Source organism: Pelodiscus sinensis, chromosome 7 (genome assembly GCF_052426305.1).
Source record: "Pelodiscus sinensis isolate ZL-2025 chromosome 7, ASM5242630v1, whole genome shotgun sequence".
NCBI lineage: Eukaryota > Metazoa > Chordata > Testudines > Trionychidae > Pelodiscus > Pelodiscus sinensis.
In genome coordinates, this window is record NC_143058.1 from 72,343,097 (window position 1) to 72,366,664 (window position 23,568).

At 41.5% G+C, this 23,568-nt stretch overlaps 1 protein-coding gene across 3 annotated transcripts in view; it reads right to left on the reverse strand.

Moving 5' to 3' along the window:
- DNAH7 (dynein axonemal heavy chain 7) overlaps nucleotides 1-23,568 on the reverse strand; it is a 239,243-nt gene that overhangs the window by 133,473 nt on the left and 82,202 nt on the right. For all 3 annotated transcript variants that reach the window (XM_075934215.2, XM_075934214.2, XM_025182029.3), the window contains 8 exons: nucleotides 22,469-22,667; nucleotides 21,708-21,848; nucleotides 18,683-18,895; nucleotides 13,996-14,105; nucleotides 12,652-12,820; nucleotides 10,082-10,184; nucleotides 9,844-9,971; nucleotides 6,183-6,395 (listed from right to left, as the gene is read on the reverse strand). In XM_075934215.2, the coding sequence (XP_075790330.2) occupies nucleotides 6,183-6,395; nucleotides 9,844-9,971; nucleotides 10,082-10,184; nucleotides 12,652-12,820; nucleotides 13,996-14,105; nucleotides 18,683-18,895; nucleotides 21,708-21,848; nucleotides 22,469-22,667 (1,276 nt within the window). The remainder of the gene's footprint in view (nucleotides 1-6,182; nucleotides 6,396-9,843; nucleotides 9,972-10,081; nucleotides 10,185-12,651; nucleotides 12,821-13,995; nucleotides 14,106-18,682; nucleotides 18,896-21,707; nucleotides 21,849-22,468; nucleotides 22,668-23,568) is intronic.

A 23,568-nucleotide genomic window follows, 5' to 3' on the forward strand; every position in this document is an offset into this window, starting at 1 on the left:
TAAAAAAATTTAGAGTGAATATATATGTACTTCTCTTTTGAACCATTATACATAGGTTATTTATTGTTTTTTCTTGTGTTTTAGGATATACATGTAGAAGATTTTTAAAAGATAAGCATGTTACTAAGGCAAAATATTAAAAAACAAATTTACAACCATGGACACCTACGTTGTGCCTGCACAATTTATGCACAAGATGTGGTGCTCATTTTGATTTCACATTAGGAGTGTGCATGTATCTGTTGGGCCAGCTCTAGTGTCCTCTAGAGCCATGGAAGATTATTAACCCTTTTTCTTCTTTTAGGGCCTGCTAATGGCCATTCCATGTTAGGTGACTCACAAGCAGTACCTCAGGAAATGAGCTTTGAGTTCATGGACATGATGACTCCAACACTGTTCTTCTAAATCTGGTGTCGTATTGGTTAATTCGATGACATAATGGGATGTAAAGGAATGCACCATTGAACAAATTGTGACCCTGCAGATATCTTGGATTGGCATTTGCATGAGGAATGCTGAAGAGCTCTTATGGAGTGAGTAGTTAGGATGGCCTGCAACTGAGCATTTGCCTGGTTGTAGCAAGCTTGAATACAGATGATTATCCACGTCTAGATCCTCTGGGTTGACCTAGAAGCCCTTTCATCCATTCTGCTACTGCTACAAAGAGTTCTGTGGTTTTCAAAAGGCAAGGGCATGCCTAACATCCAAAGAATGAAGCCACCATTCTTCAAAGTTCCTGTTAGGCTCCAGGAAAAAGACTGTGATGAAAATAGTCTGGTTTCTAAGGAATTATTAAATCATCTTAAATCATCAGGTCCTGATGAAATGCATCCCAGGATACTCAAGGAGCTGATAGAGGAGGTATCTGAGCCTTTAGCTATGATCTTTGAAAAATCATGGAAGACAGGGGAGATACCAGAAGACTGGAAAAGGGCAAATATTGTGCCCATCTATAAAAAGGGGAATAAGAACAACCCAGGAAACTACAGACCGGTCAGTTTAACGTCTGTCCCAGGGAAGATAATGGAGCAGGTAATTAAGGAAATCATATGCAAACACTTGGAAGGTAATAAAGTGATAGGGAATAGCCAGCATGGGTTTGTGAAGAACAAATCATGCCAAACTAATCTGATAGCTTTCTTTGATAGGATAACGAGCCTTGTGGATAAGGGAGAAGCGGTGGATGTCATATACCTAGACTTTAGTAAGGCATTTGATACGGTCTCGCATGATATTCTTATTGATAAACTAGGCAAATATAACTTAGATAGGGCCACGATAAGGTGGGTGCATAATTGGATGGATAACCGTAGTCAGAGAGTTGTTGTTAACGGTGCTAAATCCTGCTGGAAAGGGATAACAAGTGGAGTTCTGCAAGGGTCTGTTTTGGGACCCGTACTGTTCAATATCTTCATCGATGATGTAGATATTGGGATAGAGAGTACGCTTATTAAGTTTGCAGATGATACCAAACTGGGTGGGGTTGCAACTTCTTCAGAGGATAGGGACATAATTCAAAATGACCCTAGCAAGTTAGAGAAATGGTCAGAGGTAAACAGGATGAAGTTTAATAAAGAGAAATGCAAAGTGCTCCACTTAGGAAGGAACAATAAGTTCTATACATACAAGATGGGAAGCGACTGTCTAGGAAGGAGCATGGTGGAAAGGAATCTAGGGGTCATAGTGGACCACAAGTTGAATATGAGTCAACAGTGTGATGCTGTTGCAAAAAAAGCAAATATGATTCTAGGTTGTATCAACAGGTGTGTTGTAAGCAAAACTCGAAGTCATTCTGCCGCTCTACTCTGCACTAGTTAGGCCTCAGCTGGAGTACTGTGTCCAGTTCTGGGCGCCACATTTCAAGAAAGATGTGGAGAAATTGGAAAGGGTACAGAGAAGAGTGACAAGAATGATTAAAGGTCTAAAGAACATGACCTATGAAGCCAGGCTTCATGAACTGGGCTTGTTTAGTTTGGAAAAAAGAAGATTAAGGGGAGACATGATAGAGGTTTTCAAATATCTAAAAGGGTGTCACAAGGAGGAAGGAGAAAATTTGTTCCTCTTGGTTTCTGAGGACAGGACAAGGAGTAATGGGCTTAAAGTGCAGCAAGGGAGGTTTAGATTGGACATTAGGAAAAAATTCCTAACTGTCAGGGTGGTCAAATATTGGAATAAATTGCCAAGGGATGTGGTGGAATCTCCCTCTCTGGAGATATTTAAGAACAGGTTAGACAGACATCTGTCAGGGATGGTGTAGACGGAGCTTGGTCCTGCCTTGAGGGTGGGGGGCTGGACTCGATGACCTCTCGAGGTCCCTTCCAGTCCTATGAGTCTATGATCTTTACCAGGAGTTCCAGATGGAATTGTCCTTGAAAATACTGTGTTTCTGACAGAAGGGCCCAGACTTCAGAGACTTTTCTGGCTGAGATGATCACTGCCAAAATGTGATCTTCCAAGAGAGAAGTAGTAGAAGGCGTGATGCTAATGGCTCAAACTGAGAGTTCATGAACTTTGACAGAATCAGCTTAAAGTTCCATGGAGTCTGTCTAGACCACTGAAAAATCAAAGTGTCATCTCATGGGAGAACACTAACTTGCCATTCACTAGCATGTAGAAGGCTGAGATTGCTGCTAAGTGCACCTGGATAGAGTCAAGGGCCAAAATCTGCTGCTTCAGATGGAGCAAGATGGCCCACAGAGAAGAACAAACTGGAGAAGGACCTCACTGAGATGTCAAAGTTTTACCCATATCATTTTGCCAAGCAGATAGCCCTAATGGGCTGTTTCATTCTACTTAATATGACCTGTTGACCTTGTTCTAAACAGGTTTGCTTCTCACCCTTGCCATCACATGAAGGGAGGCAAGGTTTGGATGAAGCAACTGACTGGGTCTTGTGAAATCAGGTTTGCATGGATCAGGAACAGAATGGTGATCCACAAGAACTTGTGGCCCTGGCATTCCTCACCCCCGAAGGGGTGGAGGAAAACAAAGAACTCGCTAACTATCTAACTAATTAAAACTATTTATAACTATTTACAAATACTACACTAAGAGAAACGGGAACCATTAACTACTTTAAGAGAGAGATCCGCTCCAATGACCGTCACAGGCAGTAAGAAGGAACTGAGGAGGGGGAGGCCGGCAGAGGTACTTATGCTCCGCTATAACGGCACCACTCCAGGGGGTGCGCTGCCAGCGCTACGGGTACCACTAGGGAAAACGCTCCGGAGACGCGGTGCACGTGGTGTGCACACCTGATTCAAATGGACATGAGCAACCACTCAAAGAATTCCTGCTTCAAGTCTTGAAGCAAAGATTCTTTGAATTAGACAAAGCATCCCACACATTGCAATTATATCTTCACAGGAAGGGTTGCAGGTTGGAGATACGCAGTTGAAAGCTACCATTTGAATAAACCTTTCTACCATTTTTACAATCTTTTTTATTTTGGGATAGTTTTTGTCTGGTCTTGCCTATCCCACTTGTTGATTGCTGACATAATGAAGGACCTGAGAGGAGGTGCAAGTACTAGTACTTGAATCCATTTGTTGGCAAATAATATTTCTTTTATGCCTTCTTGGGAGAGGGTGCTGAGAAGTTTGCCAGGGAACCCTGAATGGACCCAATATGTCATTAATGAGTAAAGTTGCTTTGGAAGGAGCTGCTGAAGACAAAATATTGATCAGTTTATGGGAAGTTTCCTTAAGTGCTTCAATTTCCAGCCCCAGGTTAGCTGGTATTTGCTTCAGTAGATCCTGATGCACCCTGAAGTCATCCTGCAGATGCGAGATATTGGGCCCTGAGACATCCTCGTCTGGGGAGGAGGAGGAGGCTTGCATGAGAGATGTTCCTTCCTCTTCCCCAGTCTTACTGACATCCAAAAGCGCCACATCCTGAATGTCAGTACCTGGAGTCAGGATGTGGTACTGAGCAGAAAGAACCAAAAGTGCACCTTTCCAAAGCCACGTGATAGGAATGGTGGTAGGGAGGACCTGGTACTAGGGGAAAACCCCAACGGTTCCAGTATGACCACTGAATAGGCTATGGCTATGCTGGAGAAGTGCCAGCAGTGGAAACTGCAACGTAGTCTGGTGGCACAAAGATTGGGTATTGAAGGTGATCTTTCGGTGGCACATAGGGATTCCCTTCAGACTCCAACAAAAAATCCCTCCTCAGTGACCACAACAGGAATGCCCCTCTCTGCTTCCCTATGGTATCGAAGATCGAGAGATAGGGAATGGACCAGAGACAGTCCCAACAACAATGGGATCAGGGCCAGCTTGCCTCTAGAAGGTGACAGGCAGTTCCTTCGAAAGAACTAAATGCTCAGTGCTCCTTCCTGCTTCCATCACTGGAGAGAGTGCTAGAGCCAGCCCAATAGATACCACTGAGGGAAAAATCTCTGGCAACAGCACACATGATGCACACACACCTATTGTGAAATGGATATATGCAAGCACTCTAAGGACAAACTTCACACTGCACACACAATTTTCCCTCTGAGGTGAGGATGAAAACAAGGTCACATTTGGTAGTTTTTAGTCACATTGCTTAATGCAAGACTGGTGCTCAGATACAATGGTGAGGTGGGCAGGATACATAACATTGAATAGAACTGAATAAAGTCTCATTCCCCTATGCATCATCAAATCAAGGTAAGACTGGTTTAGAGTCTTCTGTAGGCATAGGAGGTAAAAGAACCTACCGTATTTTCCGGCGTATAAGGCGACTGGGCGTATAAGTTAAAAGATAGGTTTTTGTCTTATACTCGCCGTATAAGACTACCCCCCTTTAAGAGGCCAACCGGCAGCGCCCCAGCGCCCCTCCCCTCCCCGGCTTTGCTCCCGGTGTCCCTGGTCTGCTGGAGACGGTCCCCAGCAGACCAGAGGCACCGGGAGCAAAGCCTCTGAGGACGCCGGCAGCGGGACAGCCGCGGCGCGTCTGGGCTGCCCCGCTGCCGGCTTCCCCCGAGGCATTGCAAAGCCGCGGAGGGGCTCGGGCAGCGGGGCATCCCAGGGCTGCCTGGGCTGCCCCGCTGCCAGAGCCCCTCCGCGGCTTTGCTCCGCGTCTTCCTGGTCTGCAGACCAGGGAGACGCAGAGCAGCTTTTCTCGCCCCGGAGTACACGGGCGGCGGGACCGCGAGGTCCCGCAGTCTGTGTCCTCCGGGGCGAGAAAAGCCCCGTTCGTACCTGCAAGTCAGGGACTGCCTGTATACCCGGCGTATAAGATGACCCCCGATTTTTGGGGGATGTTTTTTAGCATAAAAAGTCATCTTATACGCCAGAAAATACAGTACCAAAAGTGGACTGAACTAGTAAATCTGGCATTGCTGTTATAGGACAAGTTCATTGTGCATGAACAAAGATCCATGAAATTTGTAAGGACAGCAGCTAGCATAACAATCAGCAATGCCTGCCTATACTTACATAGAAGTATAGTTTGCTTTCAATCAATATGCAATTCCCATTAGTTTTGAGAGCTGTACAAGCACAAAAAAAAGTGATTAGTCTCTGAGCGTGTGTCTAAACTACATGGCTCCATCGATGGAGCCATGTAGATTAGGCTGATCGGCAAAGGGAAATGAAGCCGCGATTTAAATAATCGTGGCTTCACTTAAATTTAAATGGCTGCCACGCTGAGCTGTCCAACAGCTTATCGGCTCAACGCACTAATCTGGACGCTCCCGCGCCGACCTGAAAGCCCTTTATTGACCTCCCCGTTATGCCTCGTAGGATGAGGTTTACCGGGGAGGTCGATAAAAGGCTTTTATGTCGGCTGGGGAGCGTCTAGACTGCCCTGATCTGCCGACAAACAGCTGATCGGCAGAGCGGGGCAGCCATTTAAATTTAAATGAAGCCGCGATTATTTAAATCGCGGCTTCATTTCCTTTTGCCGAACAAACAAATCTACATTGCTCCGTCGATGGAGGCATGTAGTTTAGACGTATCCTGAATGCCCACAGAATATGTAAAATTATACCCAAATATATATGACTCCCCTATATTTTAAGAGTCATATTGGGTTTAGCTATTTATACAATTGACATTGACAAGACTCATACGGAAAAAAACCCTATTTGAAAATGTATGGAACAGCATGAACAAATTCTTCTTCTATGAACATAAAACAGAATTTTCTTATTCAAATACTGGATTCCAAAGAAAATGGAAGAAATATTTTACCTTCAAGTTGCCAGCTGCAGTAAGCACTGACTTCACAGCCCTCATTCCATAATCATAATGATGCTGGGAAGACAATTGCTCTGAACATAGACGATATGTAGCTACAATTTTCACAGATAGAGGTCGAGCAGTAACAAAACCACAGGAATACAAGACAATTTCCGCAATCATGGCATAATCAGGAACCATCATAGCAACTGTTCTAAAGAGAGCCTATCAAAAAGCATTAAAAATCACATCAGACAAAGTAACATACTATACTATAGTACTTTGTAAAACTGGGTTATCAAGCTCTGAAGCAGCTGCTGCCAATGTCATAGTTGAGCTATAGACTGGATTTACTGATATTATTGGTGTTCCTTCCTAAATAGGATCAAGATCTGTTGATATGCCATGAACTTACTGCTGTTTTTACTGTTCTATCAGGCATGTCAGGACATCTTTCACTTTCCATTCCTGCATAGAATTTTTTTCATCCCATCCTAACACTACATGTAAGAATTTGAAGTTCCTATTCTGCTTTGAAAAGAATCTGCAAACACTACATATATTCCAAATTTATTCCTTTTTGCTAACCTAAATTATCTGTAACTCAAATTTCAGTAACAAACATAAGCCTCAGCTTTCTCCCCTGATTTGCCAGTTCCTAGGGTTTCTGTAGCAACTCACTACTCTTAACCCCAGACACACACTTATGGGCGGTCAGTATTGTAGGCAAGGGAAGGCACACCCTTCCCAAAACTGCCTATATAACTGACTGCCTAAGGCTGGGGCCACTGCCAGGGAAGGCTAGAACTAAGGTGCAGCAGCCCAGCTTCCACCAACCCCTGGGGAAGGCTGGAACCGTGGTGCAGCAGCCTGGCTTCCCCCGACCCTGAGGAAGGCTGGAACCGTGGTGCAGCAGCCTGGCTTCCCCCGACCCTGAGGAAGGCTGGAACCGTGGTGCAGCAGCCTGGCTTCCCCTGACCCTGAGGAAGGCTGGAACCGTGGTGCAGCAGCCTGGCTTCCCCTGACCCTGAGGAAGGCTGGAACCGTGGTGCAGCAGCCTGGCTTCCCCCGACCCTGAGGAAGGCTGGAACCGTGGTGCAGCAGCCTGGCTTCCCCCGACCCTGAGGAAGGCTGGAACCGTGGTGCAGCAGCCTGGCTTCCCCCGACCCTGAGGAAGGCTGGAACTGTGGTGCAGCAGCCTGGCTTCCCCCAACCCTGAGGAAGGCTGGAACTGTGGTGCAGCAGCCTGGCTTCCCCCAACCCTGAGGAAGGCAGCCTAGCTCAGCATCTTGGCTGCCGGGGGTGGGGGAAGTGGGGCCACGGTGTGGTAGCAGTTTTCCCCGGCTGTTGGGAAGTGCCAGGCTGGGGGCTCTCCATGTGACCAGGCAAGATCGGGCGAGGGGTGAGCAGGGCTTGTCTCCAGAGGCACGGCCTCGGGCAGAAGGGGTGGGCTGGGTTTTGCCTTCCCCAGCTGGGCTTTCACCTGACACCCATGGACACACTCCAACACCTCCTGCAATAACCTAGATATTTCCTGGTTGGATGTTAACACGGATTTTAAGATAGCTTAATAGAGAAATTCCACAACCCACATAGCTCTTTGATTCTGACATCATGTTACCATGATATTATTTATGAAACCAACAGTGACATGCAGAATAACATCTGTCTCTTACTTTACAATTCGTATCTTCCTGCTTCGGAGAAGAACACGTGGACTGAAGTACTGAACCCCAGGGATATCAATAGTAAAACTATCTTTAATTTCAGTGTGGATTTCCCAATTGGCTCCCACAGACTAAAGTGGCATCCATCCTCAAACTAAATATAAGCCTGTTTATATTTAGAAACCAAGGTTTTTGAAATATAGTAAACAGTAAAATTATTTCTGATTCTTAACTTGCTATTAAAAGCACAGAATAGAAACTGGTTTGCAGTCCCTCACATAAACACTCAGGCTTCCTGTATAACAATCAAGTACCTTTCAGGGAAGTAACCACCACCAGCAAGAACTATTTTAAAACTCATTATTTACAAATATCATTTGCATCTTATGAGAGGTGAAGTGTTCCTCTTTCTGAATTTTCAGCATTCTGGACTAAGCAAAATATGCAGCAAAATTTCCTTTTAAATATTTTGTTTCTTCTTCAAAAGAGCTGCTAGTACATTGTGGCAAACTGAAGGCAGTGGGCTGCAGAAGTGTGGTGGAGGGCAGTTATACGAGTAGTTGGGTGTGAGGGTTTATGTTCCCTGAATAGCATGCCAGAGACTGCTGCTCAGCCATCTGGTCAGGCGGGCACCTGAAACTTATTAGGAGATGGCCTGCAACACAGATGGAACAACTGCCGCCAGTAAAGGCCTGCTGGCCCACTATAAAAGACTTCTCCAGTCCAGCCCTCTTCTCCTTCCCCTGTCTTGCCTGAGGGGAACAGGAAGCAGAGTGGAAGCAAAAACTACAGGTGGCAAGCAGAAGTTTTTCTTCAAGATGCCAGGGAGGAAGTACTGAGGGAGCAGTTGGGGAACTGGCCCAAAAAGGGGCTGCTATTTAGTGGGGATAAAGGCAAGAGCCCCCTAATAGCTGCCACATAGGGCCCTGGGCTGGAACCTGGAGTAAGTTGATGGGACCGGGTTACGCCCCCAAACCTTCCCCTAGGCCAGTGGGCTGCTAGCAGGGGGAAAGGACTTTGGACCATAGAGGAGTTTTTTCCCTCCAAACTAGATAGTGGCCTATGATAAAAATGGCTCATGAAACAGGGTACAGAGGCAGTAGCAGGGTCACTGCAAACCTCTGAGGCACACAAAAGCCCACCAGGAAGTGCAGGACCCAGGGGGCACACCCCGAGCTCCACCACAACACTGAATTGTAAATTAGCAACAAAATGTCAATTCAGTGAAAAACACCAATTCAATAAAAACAAAATGGTTACCCAAATATATAACAGATTCAACAAAACATTGGTCAAAACACAGGCAGGTCTCTCCACCTCCCACCCTAGGGACAAAGAGGCACTATGCCAAACACTCTGCTTCCCTACCTGCCCATTATTTTAGCCAAGGAGAATCTCAGCACCATGGCAGTCTCCCTCTTACCTCCCCTGTTGCTCCAAGCCATGGAGGCACAATGCCAGGAGCTGTGATTCCCTGACTTTCTATTAGCTATGGGGGATAGGCAGCTCCTCTCTCATAAACCCAGGAGTTACGCGTTAATTTCACAAGTGAACGAAATACCTTCCTAGAGGGCAACTGGGAATCTGGAAAATCCCATTTTTGCTCTCCTGCAGGATAATTTTCTTGAAATCCTTTTCCACTGAAATGTCATGATTTTGGTGATTCTGCTCTGAGACAAATTTTTTTCTCAAAACCAACATTTTTTCATAAAAATTGATTCCCCCATTGTCTTCCATCTGTACATATTAGATCCTTCTCTAAATTATCTCTTGACATTGATGATTATTCTAATTATTATGTTATCTCTAATTTTTAGGTTAATTTTTCTTTTTATTTCTTTTCAAGGAAGGAGCTAAAAATAATGGGTAAGAATGAGTTAAGAACAGTAGAGGTTAATTGGTTAAATAGTCTTAGTAAAGCATGTATTTGAGAGCATTACTTCTGTATTTACTTCAAAAGTGAGAAACTAAAAGTGTAATAATTACTTAATTATTTTATACAGTACCTTAAGATTATCTGGAAGCTCTGAACGTCCAGCATAACCTGGATTCATGGTTATAAAGACAGCACACGTGGGGTTCAGTCTCAGTTCAGTTCCTTCAAATACTAGTAAATCAGACCCTGTGTTGATACCTATGGACAAATGAGAATTAATGTAACTTTAATTACTAGTCAAATTCTACTCTCTCTTACTTATTGTATTCATATTTAGCATGGAAGATGTGACTAAAGGAATAAATTACCTCTTTGGATAGTAAGAATTTGCTGAGCAACAACAGAGAGTACTTCCAAATCAATTCTGTTAAATTCATCAAAGCAAGCCCATGCTCCACAAGATAACAAACCCTAGAAGGGTACAACAGACAAACTATTCATTCATATTCATTATTTATTTTCAATGTAACAAAAACCACTGAATGATGTTTTTAACCACTGGTTTTCTTAAAAGAGTAACTGGTAGCCTTCTGATTTCATTACAAAAAGCTGTTGAGCCAGTTCTGTAACCTTTTGTGACTGCAGTCAGAGTTTTGAGTTGGTAAGGATTACCTGAATGATGTATAAGTAAAAATATGTATTTACATTGATGACTATATTCATATATATTCATCATACAAAGATGACCATACACAAGCTTTGGACATGCTAACAACTAACCAAATTCACAATACAAAATAGTATGGTAGCACTCTAAACACTAACAAAACATGTAGGTGGTATCATGAGCTTTTGTGGGCACAGCCCACTTCTTCAGATGACTGGAGCTATTTATTTTGGTTCTAGACATGCAACACTTGGGTCATCTGAAGAAGTGGGCTGTGCCCACGAAAGCTTATGATACCATCTACATCTTTTGTTAGTCTTTAAAGTGCTACCATACTATTTGTTGGGGTTTTTTTAAGTTTATCCTGTTCAGACTAACTCGGCTACCCCTTTGAAGCAAATTCACAATGCATATAGAAACATCTCCCAGAAGCATTACACTGTAAAAGATATTAACTTGTCAGCCAATCAAAACAACCAAATGAAACAATATCCCAATCTAAGCCAAACACCTATCAAATTGTGAAGGTCAGCATATTTTGACTATTTTGGACAAGGAAGCAAGTTCCAGCTACAATGGGTCTGCTTTTCCTCAGGGAGCCACACATTCCCAGGGGCTGGCCTGGGGAAGGGGGGGACTGCCCACCCACTAGCTTCTCCCCGCAGCCGGACTGGGGATGAAGGGGACTAAGAAACCTGTCCAATGTCTTCTGCCTGTGGCCAGCCTGTGCCACTGCTCCCCAGGGGTGTCTGGGTGGTAGAGGCCATGCTGCAAGCTAGTGGCTGCTCCCTGGGTCTGGGGCACTTGTTGCCTCACTGTGGTCATTCATGAGCATATTTGTCCCTGCTATCACAGCCCTCCCTTTCTGTCTGAAGGGAAACAATCACATTCCACGCACATCCCATTGTCCTGGCGCAACCAGACTCTGACGTTGCTTTAAGTTATGATAAGAGGAATCTTCATTCCAAATTTGCTGGAGGAATTTAGGAGGAGTTCTTGAACTAATGGACTCTCAGTCAGATGCACAAACTATCTCAAATATATAGTAGACTGTGTACTGAAAGAACTTTTCCCAGCTATTTACTAAATCTGATTTTCTTAAAAGGGTAACTGGTAGCCTTCTGATTTCATTACAAAAAGCTGTTGAGCCAGTTCTGTAACCTTTTGTGACTGCAGTCAGAATTTTGACTAGTTAAGGATTACAGAATTCATCTAATTATTTATACTTAAAAGATGGAAGCAGGCGAGAAAGCCCCGTTCGTAAGTTGGATCCGCGTAAGTCGGGGACTGCCTGTACTCTATAGGCCCCGGGGGCGGGGCTGCCATCCAGAACACTCCAGCCTCACTCCTGGGGAACCCCTGACACCCCACACTGCTGCCTCTCTTCCAGAGGCAGCAGTGCAGGGTGCCAGGCGGGAGCTGGTTCACAAGGGGAGCCAGTTTAAAAACCAGCTCCCTTCGTGGACCAGCTGCCTGCCACCCTGCACTGCAGTAGCCCCGTCCAGGAGTGGGGCCCGGAGCTCCCAGACCCACCACGAACTGGAACTACTCCTAATACACTTTAAATGCATAGCCACAGAAGAGGTAGGTCCTGGACTGAGACATGCTGCTGGCCAGCCCGCTAATAAAATTACTCCTGGGGTGAGGGGAAATGCGTGTTGTCTATAGCATTAACTTATAAGCTTTTGCTTATTAATTAATCTGTCAATCGACTAGACTATTACATCCCTAGCCTGAACTAGCCATTGGATTTTACATCTTTTTAGCAGTGTAAAGTAGCTATAAAGTGAATTAAATTATGTTTACACCCTCTTCTCACAATACAAGTTCTTGGCATAAACTGACGACATTAATAGACAGAAGGTGTAAAACAAACAAAAGGTAGTACTTCTTCACACACACTCAACCTGCAAAACTCCTTGCTGCCGGGTTTTCTGAAGGCCAAAAATATAACTAGGTTAAAAAAAAGAATTAGTTAAATTCATGGAAGATAGGTCTACCATGAACTTCAGTGAAAGTAGTCAGGAATGCAATCCTATTCTCCAAGTGTCCATAAACCTCTCCCTGCAAGAAACTGGGGCTTGACAACAGGCAACTGAGCACTCAAAACATCTGGCATTGGTCACAGTCAGAAGACAAGACACTGGATTAGATGGGCCACTAGTCTAGCCTAGTATGATCAATTTTATGTGCAATACCATTTCACATGCCAGAATGAAATAAAAAGGCTTTAGTGTAAATGAAAATATGGCCATCGAAATTATTCCAAACCTTAAAGAATTTTCCTAATGCAAGGTAATCCAATCCATCAGAACAATTGAAAACCACACATTGCTTTGCTACAGCCTTTGCTAAATCTTTCGTAGTTTCAGTTTTTCCTGTTCCAGCAGGACCTTCAGGAGCACCGCCTAGATGAAGGTGAAGTGCTCCAAACAGGGTTCTGAAAAAAAACCCCACAGTTGATGAAAATGTGCCATTTTCCATACTATCATTGGTAATACACATCTTTTTTCCAGCTATTCCAGCATTTACAGGAAACTTAAACAGCTATTCAATGTCTGTGCTTCAAAGCAATGAAAATATACATGTGAAATAAATCCAGAAAATGTTACTGGAATTCCTTCCAAAATATTCTTTACTACAGTTCTGGAATTGCTAACACTACAGCCATATATGAAGTAATCTACTCACAATTCAAAATGCTGTTTCTTTCTAGTAACCTTCCAAATCTCAATATTATAACATAAAATGGGGTAACAGAAAGAAAAGTGATGTAATACATTATACCAATGGATTAAAATATTTTTAATCTCAAATTTGTTCTGTTTATTTTGATTTGCAGGGCAAAATAGCACCTAACACACTTTTCCTTAGCTATATTAGCTGTGAAATGATTATAGTAGTAAAAAGTCTCAAATATATTTTTTGTTCAGTAAAATCACTAAGTACAATGAAAGCTTTGTTATCTGACACCTGTTATCCGGAAAACTTTGTTAACCAGTATTGCCCCCACCGCCAGCTGTTGTGGGACTTCTGAAAGCCAGCTCTGTCGGCTGACATCATCAGCAGGTGCCTTCTTCTCTCCTCAGCCTGCGTTAAGCTGTTCGAAGGCAGATTTTCCAGTAGGGGGCAAGGGCAGAGCAATAAGCTTTGTTATCCTGCACATTCAACTAACTGGCAACCCCCATTCCTCATGAGCACCTGATAACAAAGCTTTCACTGTACTTATAAGGCCCTCATCACAGTAATATTTAGAATACCTAGGTCCAAGAAGAAATGACCTGAAGCCATAAAGGAAAAATGCTGAATGAGAGACAGACATTTTTATAGTTACTTTTGTGAGCACATTTGTTCTTTAAAACCGGAACCTATAGACTATGTGTTCTCAAAAGACTTTCAAAAGGTGAATTATACCACAATCAAATATTAACACATACCCTGATTTAATTAATAAACAAAAAGCATAGCCTATCATCTTGACTAAAAAGAACAATAGAAAGAAGTAATAAAGTAGAATCATCCATTGTATTTTGGGAGACATCTATTCTGGAGTCTCAAATTAGTTCAGTAACATAAATTCATGTCTTTAACACATTCACTAATTTGTAGTTTTACCTGTAGCATCTGTCTGTAAGTGGAGTAATAACCAATCTTGGGGTATTGCCAAGATATTCATACCCATATGGCAAACCAGCATTGATCATTTTTGTTTCTAGTTGTCCTTCCTAAGGGAATAACATATAGATGTTATATAATGCAATAACTGTAGGGTAAACTGAGGCAGCCTGGATGTGCTAATAGGCCCCTAAACAGCATGACTGCATCCTGGGATTAGACATGGGAACACCACAGTCAGGATAAGAGCTGCAGACAGTAAGATGACCCTGGGCACCATAGCAACCATATTCTAAAACACTCAGACAGAACCCCAGTTGGTAACGTAACACATTTTGCTGAAGATAACATTCATAAAATGTGCTTAGCTGTCTTGTATCGCTCCTAGATAATGAGCCTGAGAACCAAGCGCTGCACCAACTCAAGGCCATACCCGCCTGCTATAAAAACATCATCATCTATGCAGACTAAAATGTTATTACTGTTTTGCTGACATGTTTTGGCATTTGAACAGTAACTACCTGTATATTAATTAATGAGTTGTTACTTTGCAATGGGCGGAGATATTATGTAATCTTTAGTAGTTCTATTGGCTTATGTGCTCATTTCGTCTTGCTGCTAGACCTATCAAATCATTTTTCCTCCATCCACCTGCTGACTATATAACCTATTGTATTGTTTGAATTAACCAGTGTTCACCAGGGTAACCCCAGTGTGTCACTCCATCAGCTGGTGTATAATAAATCCTCTGCTTGTTTTCACCTGCATCCAGAGGGTCCTTGATTATTTCCAACAATAACTAAAATAAATAAAACTACCCAGGACTACTCTTTAAGGCTCCGTCTACATTGTAGCGCTATTTTGGGATACTCAATGTATCCCAAAATAGCTATTCCATGTCTTTTGAGCGTTCACATTATTTCAAAATATAATGGGCTCACTATTCCAACATTCTTGTAAATCTCAATCCACAAGGAGTAAGGGACATTTTGGAATAGCGATTTATTTTGAAATAAGTGCTGTGTAGACAGTGCCAAATAAGCTATTTTGAAATTCACTCGAAACAAGCTATGCAATTTGTGTAACTCAAATTGCATAGCTTATTTTGAGCTATGGATAAAGTGTAAACGCACCCTAAATGTGCAGCTTGGTATTAGAAACTACTGATCAGATCACATAGCTTATGGTACATAAATGAGATTAGCAGATTTTTATCTCTTGATCCTCTAAGTAACAATCTCTTTAGGGTAGTGATTTTCTCTTATTTCTTTACACAGCATGTGTCATCATGGTGGCCTGGTACCGACTGTGGGATCTTGATACTACAATAACACTCATTAATAAATTTGAAGACAGACAGTAGTGTGACACTTTGGGTTACTTAGGAATAGAGGATGAATAACCAACACCTGACTAAAGCATGAGGGAGCCTTGTCTGTTCTCACCATGCAAAACTTGCCCAAAACTGCCAGTTGCTAGCAACACAAGCACTCCAGGTTTTACAAGCCCCACTCTTTCTTGCTGTAGGATAGCAATTCCACATCCCAGTCCTTAGGCCTCCCAAGTAAGTCAGTTAAGGCAGAAGAGAGACAATCCATGACTAAATCTCTGGACACATCCACCAGATCTCTGATCTGGCCCTGAGACACCGGGTACTCCAACCTGTTTGTACGATCTACTTTGTTGTGCTTACATACTCAGGTTACTCAACTTCTGGATAGCCACAATGCATACAGATTTGCTGCCTACTTGGAACCCATACTTCCCAGTTCACAAGTCTCCTACTCCTTAATACAACACTGACCTTAGCACACAGCATTTAGTCATGTGTATAGAAGAAACCAAACAGAAGTTTATCTGATATAGCTTAAGATAATTCAAAGAGAAACAAATACAAGAATTGGAAACATATGGTTACAGATTATATAGAAATATAAAATGAAGTCTAGCATCTATACAACTTCCTTTCCTGTCTAATAAAATATTTCTTACCCAATATTGCCTATAAAGCTTGTCTAATCAGGAGAGCTGGGATCCATGTTTCATTAGCTACTCATACTGTCAGTGTGGCTTTTATAATGGATACCATCTTGTGCCCTCCTTTCTATTATATAGTCGTTTTTCATAACCATCTTTTTCTTGGGCTCTTTAGTGATTTGTAAATGCCCAAGCACCTGTCAAGATTGCCAGTATTTGTAGAGGCTGAGTCAAGAGATGTCAATTTTTCTCATATTTGACAGCATTAGCTCTGAAAGCCACACCACCTAAGGTGACTGGTTTCACTCCCAGCAGCTTTGGAACATAATATTCTTCATATGAAATAACTCTTAAAATATTTTCCATATATACATCCTGCAATAACCACGACAATCAACAAGTTCTTAGCTTTCAGCAGAGAATGGACATAGTCTGCCATGCTCATCTGGGAATGTCTAAGCATGTCCCTAGGCACAGACATGTAACCATGCACTCTGCTCTGTTGCCAACATGGATCAATAGGGTCACAAGTGATTTTCAAAATATTAGCTAAGGATCAGACTTATGTAGTCCTCCAGAGGTATTCTGATCACAGTTGTGTTGTATCTGCCAGTTTTTGAGCAGTTGTTCAGGATTCTCAGAATTTTAAGTAGCTTTTCAATCAAACTCAAAACCAGATCTTATTTGCACACTCTTTTACTTATGTCTCTGCTGGATGTTTTGTTGGTGTATATACAGTAGTGACCAAGCTTATGGAGACTATAAAATAGAGGGTAGCACACACACAAAAACAAAACATGCCTGGGAGAAATTACATCTATGAGAACCATTGGTAATAGGGGAGAATCAGAATCAAGAGATATCTTGAGAGAAGAAATAAATAGTTCAGATACAAAATATGGAGATGTAACGGACTGCACTAAAATAAACTATTTCACAATGCCCCTTTAATATTGTCTTTACTTATCCATAAAACCAAACACTGTAGTTACCAGAGTGTAGGGTCATGCTTAGGAGGTAAACCCTTAAGATCTATCTACAGTTACAGGCCACAGTATGAAAATGTTTGGGAACTGCTCTAGCACAGCAGCTCAAATATAATTCAAGTGAGTAGTGGTAAATTATACATGTTAAATGACCTACACAAAAATAAGATGCATCCAGATTTTTTCTACTATATAAAAATATCTCTAATTAAAAATGAAACAATAAATGTTAGCAATGCACATGATTTTATCATCCCAATGATGGAAACAGTATTTGAACTGTTGCCTTAAATGTGAAACTTCTCTAAGTTCTTATAGCTGCCCTGGGGGTGCCAAGACACTGCTGCCTGACCTGGGGCCTTCAGGGTTCCACTGCCCTGCTGCCAAGGGCCGCCACAGCTCTGTTGGTCCAGGCCTGCCAAAGCTTCACTGCCCCAGGGCTGCTGGTGCTCCACTGTTCCACAGTCAGCTCCAAAGCCACCAGGCTCCTGGTTCCACTCCCTGCTGCCAGCCTCTCAGGGTTCTCTGGTCCAGGGGCTCTCTGGTCCAGCAACATCCAATGATCCTGCTGGACCACAGAGAAGAGCAGAGCAGAGAGTCCCTGACCAGAGAGGTTCAACCTGTCCTACTAAAAATGCATCTGTACGTGAAAAAGAGGAAATAATGAGATTGAAACTGCAAATGATTCTGAGAGTGCCAAGTCGTAAGCAAATAAGCAACCTGACAGCCTCATATCTGTCAATCTCATCCAAGAATTGGTTCAACAGACTTTGAAAACTATGCCTCTTTTCTGTTATGCACTGACTGATCATTACCTAAAAACTCAATCAAAATGAGTTATCTGAGATCTCTTTAATTATTAAATAATTCAAAGGCATTACAATTTATCAATCCTTACAGATTATTGTTAACTATTAATTTATAACAATACGGTGCATCTGTAAATCTTATTGTAGCCCAGAACAGTCCATGTTTAGATGCAAGACCAAGTGGCATTTTGAAAAATACGTTAGCACATCTTTCGTATAAGGCTAGTATAGAGGTTCCAGTCTTCTGGTATCAACCGTTCTCAACAGATTTATCTAATTACTGTTACAAGCTACTCTTTATACTGAAAGAGTTCTTTCTGATGAAAACAATGTTTAAAAACAGCATGTTTGGAACTTTGCCAAGAAGTGTAATGCATTCTCATAATGCTGAAATCTTGTTAAGAAATCAACTGAAGCCTATAATTCAAAACTTCATATCACTAAAAAGTTTCAACCTAGCCAACTGTTAGGGAATCAAATTGTAAACTTAGACCAAATTAGTTTTTATCTACTTTGTGTAGATTCAGAAAGTGCATGGACAGATAACAATGATGACAAAAGTAGTTTTAATTAAAATAATGTATGTCTGATTACTGTCCATTTTGTTTTGCAATTGGCAGAATGATTGGGTAGATATATTTTGCCATTAGCAAAAATGCTTATATTACCATAACTATTACTAGGGCTCGACAAATCGCTATATCTACTCGCCTATGGCAAGTAGATTTCAGCCGGTCGCCCCGTTCACCGGCGCTGCGCGCATGCGCTGTACCAGTCTGGCGCATGCGCGGTGCGGGGCTGGCGAGTAGATCTCGCCACAGTTCATCGAGCCCTGACTTATGTCATCAAGCAAGCACAAACTGAAAAGCTGTGAACAGAAATTATCTTCTACTAGGATTCAATGTCATCCCTTACCTCCCAGTAGTACCTCAGCTGACTTAGCCATTCAAAGTCACTTTCATCATTGACTTTCTTGCTTACTAGAGATGCAAGAACATCCCTAGCATGAACATCCAGTACAACAAGTGCTCCAAGTGTCACTCGATTCTGCTTAGACAGCTTTCCTCGCACCAAGGTAACAATATCATCAATCTGTTTAGTATTCTGTTCCAGATAATCTTCAAGTGCCTGAGAAAATTAAAAAAATATTAGTAGGTTTACATTATAAATACAAGGAACTACCACAAATTCTGCTTATTTTACCATCAAAATTGTGTTATAGTGCTTTTATGATGTACTTTGACAAAGAAAAATATTAGAAATTTTCATTGGTATATTTCACATTATTTGCTTTTAAAGAGTATGTAATCCTCACGTGGACTTTGCCAGCTCCTAGAACTCTGGACTGAGCCTCCAGTGAGTTCTTGTCTAGAGTCTACAACAATAATGGGTACTAAAGTTCTCTAACACTATTTCCCAGAATGGTTTGAGTCAGAACTTCAGGCAGAATAGACTAGAAGCTCCTGCTGAGGCCACTAAGGAGGTTCTAAATTAGATTATATGAACAAGTTTGCTGAGCCAATCACGAGCAAGGGCTATTCATCCCCCTCAATGAATAGGCAGCCTGATTCAGAGACACAGGATATGTCTACAATGCACTTTAACACCATGGCAGGGCTGTGGCAACTGACTCAGGCTTGCACAATTCAAGCTAAGGAGCTGTTTAACTGCACTGCAGATATTCAGGCTTGAGTATGGCCATCAGAATTTTCTTGCGCAAGAGTGTACATGCAATTTGGATACTCTCTTGTGCAAAAGCACATCGCTTTTGCGATGCACTTTGAGGTCTGGTTGTGTTTTGTGCAAGAAGTTTTTGCACAAAAAATCTTGCACAAAAGGCTTCTTGTGCAAAAACCCTGCAGTGTAGACGAAGCCTGGGTTCTGGGACTTCATAAGCAGAAGGTTCCTAGTGCTTGGGCTCCTGACCAGGCCTGCACATCTACACTGCAATTAAACAGCCCTTTGGCCTGAGCCCCTTAGCCTAGTCAGCTGGCCTGGTCTAGCCATGGGGTTTTTACTTGGAAGGTGGGGAATACGTTGATTTGTTAATGATTTATAAGTTAACCCTAACTCTTTCCTTACACAGATCCTGTTTTCTTGTTTGCAGTAAAGCCACTACTCCTTTGCTATACTGTTATTTTTGGATGTGTCATGCATTTGCTGGGGTTTGTATTAATGTACTGTATTGGTTTTCATGTACTGGTATATATACTTCTTGCCAGCAATGGTAACATAATTTATTTTCCCAATGGATAACACCTTTTGTGTTTCGAGCACAGTGAGGAGTCACCTTGGTGGAAGCACAAGTCATTCAAAAAAAGTAAAAGAACCCATTCCCCAACCCAGGTGAAGAGTGGGGAACCCAAGCAGTAAGCCCCAGGAAGGAGCCTTGACCCACACATTATGAAAGGAACTATTTATAATACATAAAAGATGTAAATATATTACTAGAAGTATTACAGCATCTATTATTTTCTCCCATGGATATAGGAAATGGTCCTTATCATTTTGTAGTTTTTATATTATGAAATTCCAAGTCCTCTCTCAAAAGTTATAGAGATACTATCAAACAGAAAATCACATTTGTGTCTGCAAATTTTGTACCTACTATAGATGTAAGTACAGGCTGAACCTCTCTCTGGTCTGACAACATCTGTGGTCTGGCATGATTTTAGTTAGCCAGATGTCTACTTATCACGGGTGTGGACAAGTTTCTTATGGTCCCAAAAGTTTGTTTACAGCCACCATTTCTGGCTCCCAGTGATTTGTGCAGTTATTTAGCTCTAATTTACCCTTAAATGTTTTCAAAGAGACCAGTAACCAGTGAAAGTATTGGTAATGCTACTAGACAATATTAGCCTCCTGTGGTCCAGCAAATTCTCTGGTTCGGCACAGGTCAGGTCCTGAGAGTGCCGGACTAGAGAGGTTCAACCTGTAACAACTATGTCTATAATTGAAAGTAGCTAATGAGGAGAAAATATTTTCCTCAATTTTCTTTTCAGTTCGAAGTAGGAATAAGAGATCCTCCGGAAAAGGACTTTATTCCGGAGGATCGCGCCAGTCTAGACGCTTTTTTTCCGGCTTTTCCCCAAGCCGGAAAAAAAGCGGCGGACATGTTTATTTAAATCCGCGGGGGATATTTAAATCCCCCGCGGATTTCCCTATCCTGACTTACCTGATTTGCATCCCTTTTCCGGAAATTGTGGCCAGTGTAGACGTAGCCTACGTGTGTGGGTTACACTAACTTATATGGGGAATGCTGCTTAGCTTTGGCCCAGTGTTTGTAGGATAGACCTGCCATGACTGAGTGGGGCAAGGGATTCTAGTGACAAGACATACAATGGTGGACCCAGGTGGTTAAAACAACCATCCTGCCAAATATCCAATTGAGGAGGAAAGCAGAAGAAAGAAAGATACAGTGTCATTCCACAAAAATCAATAAAAGTTGAAGTTATAAAGCAAAATTGTTGAGAAAAATTGCTATCACTAACATTGGCCTGTAACAGAGTTTCTTGAGAACTGTACAATACCAGGCATTTTAGAGTTATACACCCCATTTTATATTTAATGGTAGTCAGAGATTTAGGGTTGCTCTGATCTTGAGGTTGTGTCCCTGATCATCTTGGCTAACAGATATCGATGGCACATATCTAGCACATGCATGTCACTGAGATATATGTTCAATTGTTCAAGAAGCTCCATTCCAATATAGTTTGAATTCTGAAGCATCATTACATATAGTAGATAAGAAATATTTCCTTCATATTCTCTAATGGTAAAAATTCAGGTACACTTTTCAGTGGATTTTCCAAAACATAACAAATAGATATCCATCTAAATATTTCTGAATTCAATGTTTAGACAACATGAACCACTGCATTACTCTAATTTTATGTGACAGTAACTTAAATTGTTCTTATAAGTTTTAAGATATATTTACCTGTTGGCCATTTCTAATAGATCTTTGTACCTCCAAAGTCCAGAAAGCCTGGGATACACAAAGAACTGTCTGTCCAGGCCATTCCCTCACCCAGTTAATACGTATAGATCTTGGATAGGCTTCAATTGCATCTGCAATCACCTAATCATATGGGGGGGAAAACATAGTGTAGATCTGAGACATACCAAATCAGTTTAGGATAGGCTTTAGTCTTGAGTCAGCACCAAATCAGAGCTAAGATTCAGGTCCAAGATCAGTTCCACGACATTAATCTCACAAGAAGTTTCCCAAAATTTCAGCCCATAGTGGAAATCTCAAAAGATCAATCAACTGATACACATTTCCAAGATCCTAATTAGCAGGAATCTCATTAGGTAGTCTCTTAGCAACTATAGGTCTGGGAATGAGAAACAGGAAACATAGTACCATTATGCCAGAGCACTACTGGTAGAACCACCAGTCCAGGTCAAAACAAAATGGCCTCTATGTTGTGCTTAAATGCCTAATTTCAGCAAAGCAATGAAGTGCATGCTTAACTGTAGAATTTTGTTCAGTCCCACTGACTTCAAAGGACACTTTTAAAAGCTTTCTTGAACCAGGGCCAAGTGAATATAGTAATTTTGTACTTCATGTAATACATAATGCCATTTCTACAATGGATTACCTTGCTTGATTGCAGCATCAAGAATATATCAGTAATGGTATAGACTGCCTTGTCATGTTTTGCAGTAAACAAAATAAAAAAGAATATATTTTATTACCTTGTGAATAGAACTTAGCATAGCTGTCTCCAACTCAACGAGCCACTTTTCAACTTGACCTCTAGCTTTAGATGTTGAGATTGTTTCTATGAGTTCCACTACCTCCCCTTCACTGCTTTTTATATGTGTTATGTCTAAAACATCAGTGAACTCTACACTTGCGATTCCTTCAAAACACTTTTTCAAGTGAGGGTTCACCCTTGAAGAAAAGAAAAGAAAACACAGAATGTAAGACTAAGTAACCAAACTTAACATTAAAGCTTAGCCAAACTATTCTCCACCAATACTATAAAAGAAGAAAGAAATGTAATTCTTAAGATATTTTGGAGGAATTTACTTGGGAAAAAACATTTTAACCTGCTAATATTCAAAGATTTACACATACGCACTCTTAGGCTATGTCTACACTAGCAGGTTATTTGAAATAAATTATTTTGAAATAATAAATCCTGAAATAACTATTTCAAAATAAGCTTTTTCCTCTTCACAAGCAGGAATTACTATTTCGAAATAACAGGCTTGGTAGTGTGGACGCTCACCTTGTTGTTTTGAAATGTAGACATTCCCTTAAAGATTTACATATGCACATACATATGCTTTGAAATAATAATATAAATATTGTTCAGGTCCTCAGCAATTTAAATACAGTTAAGGCTCAGTCAACACTAGTTTAATTGTTCATCTTCCTTTATGATCAAAAACTCCTTTACACTTACTTATATATTCCATACAAATAATTACATTAAAACAACATTGCAAATGAAGTGATTAACAAGTTGCCAGTGAAGTGATTATCTGCAACCTTAATTCTGCTCCTTGTGCATATATAATTTACAATAAAGTCTTTCGTAAAATGATAGAATACTTCTTTCTTTCCTTTTTTTTTGTTCCCATAATGTATCCTGTCTCATTTATTGCAGTATGTACACTTCTCAGTGAATGAGTCAGTTGTTTAACATTCATTTTTATCCTAACTGTTCAATTAACAGTCTTCTGGAGCATTCACTGCACACTGACATCTACACTGCACATCAATTTTGAAATAAACTATTCTGGAATTGTTATTCCGAAATAGCTTATTTCAAAATAGCATGTCTACA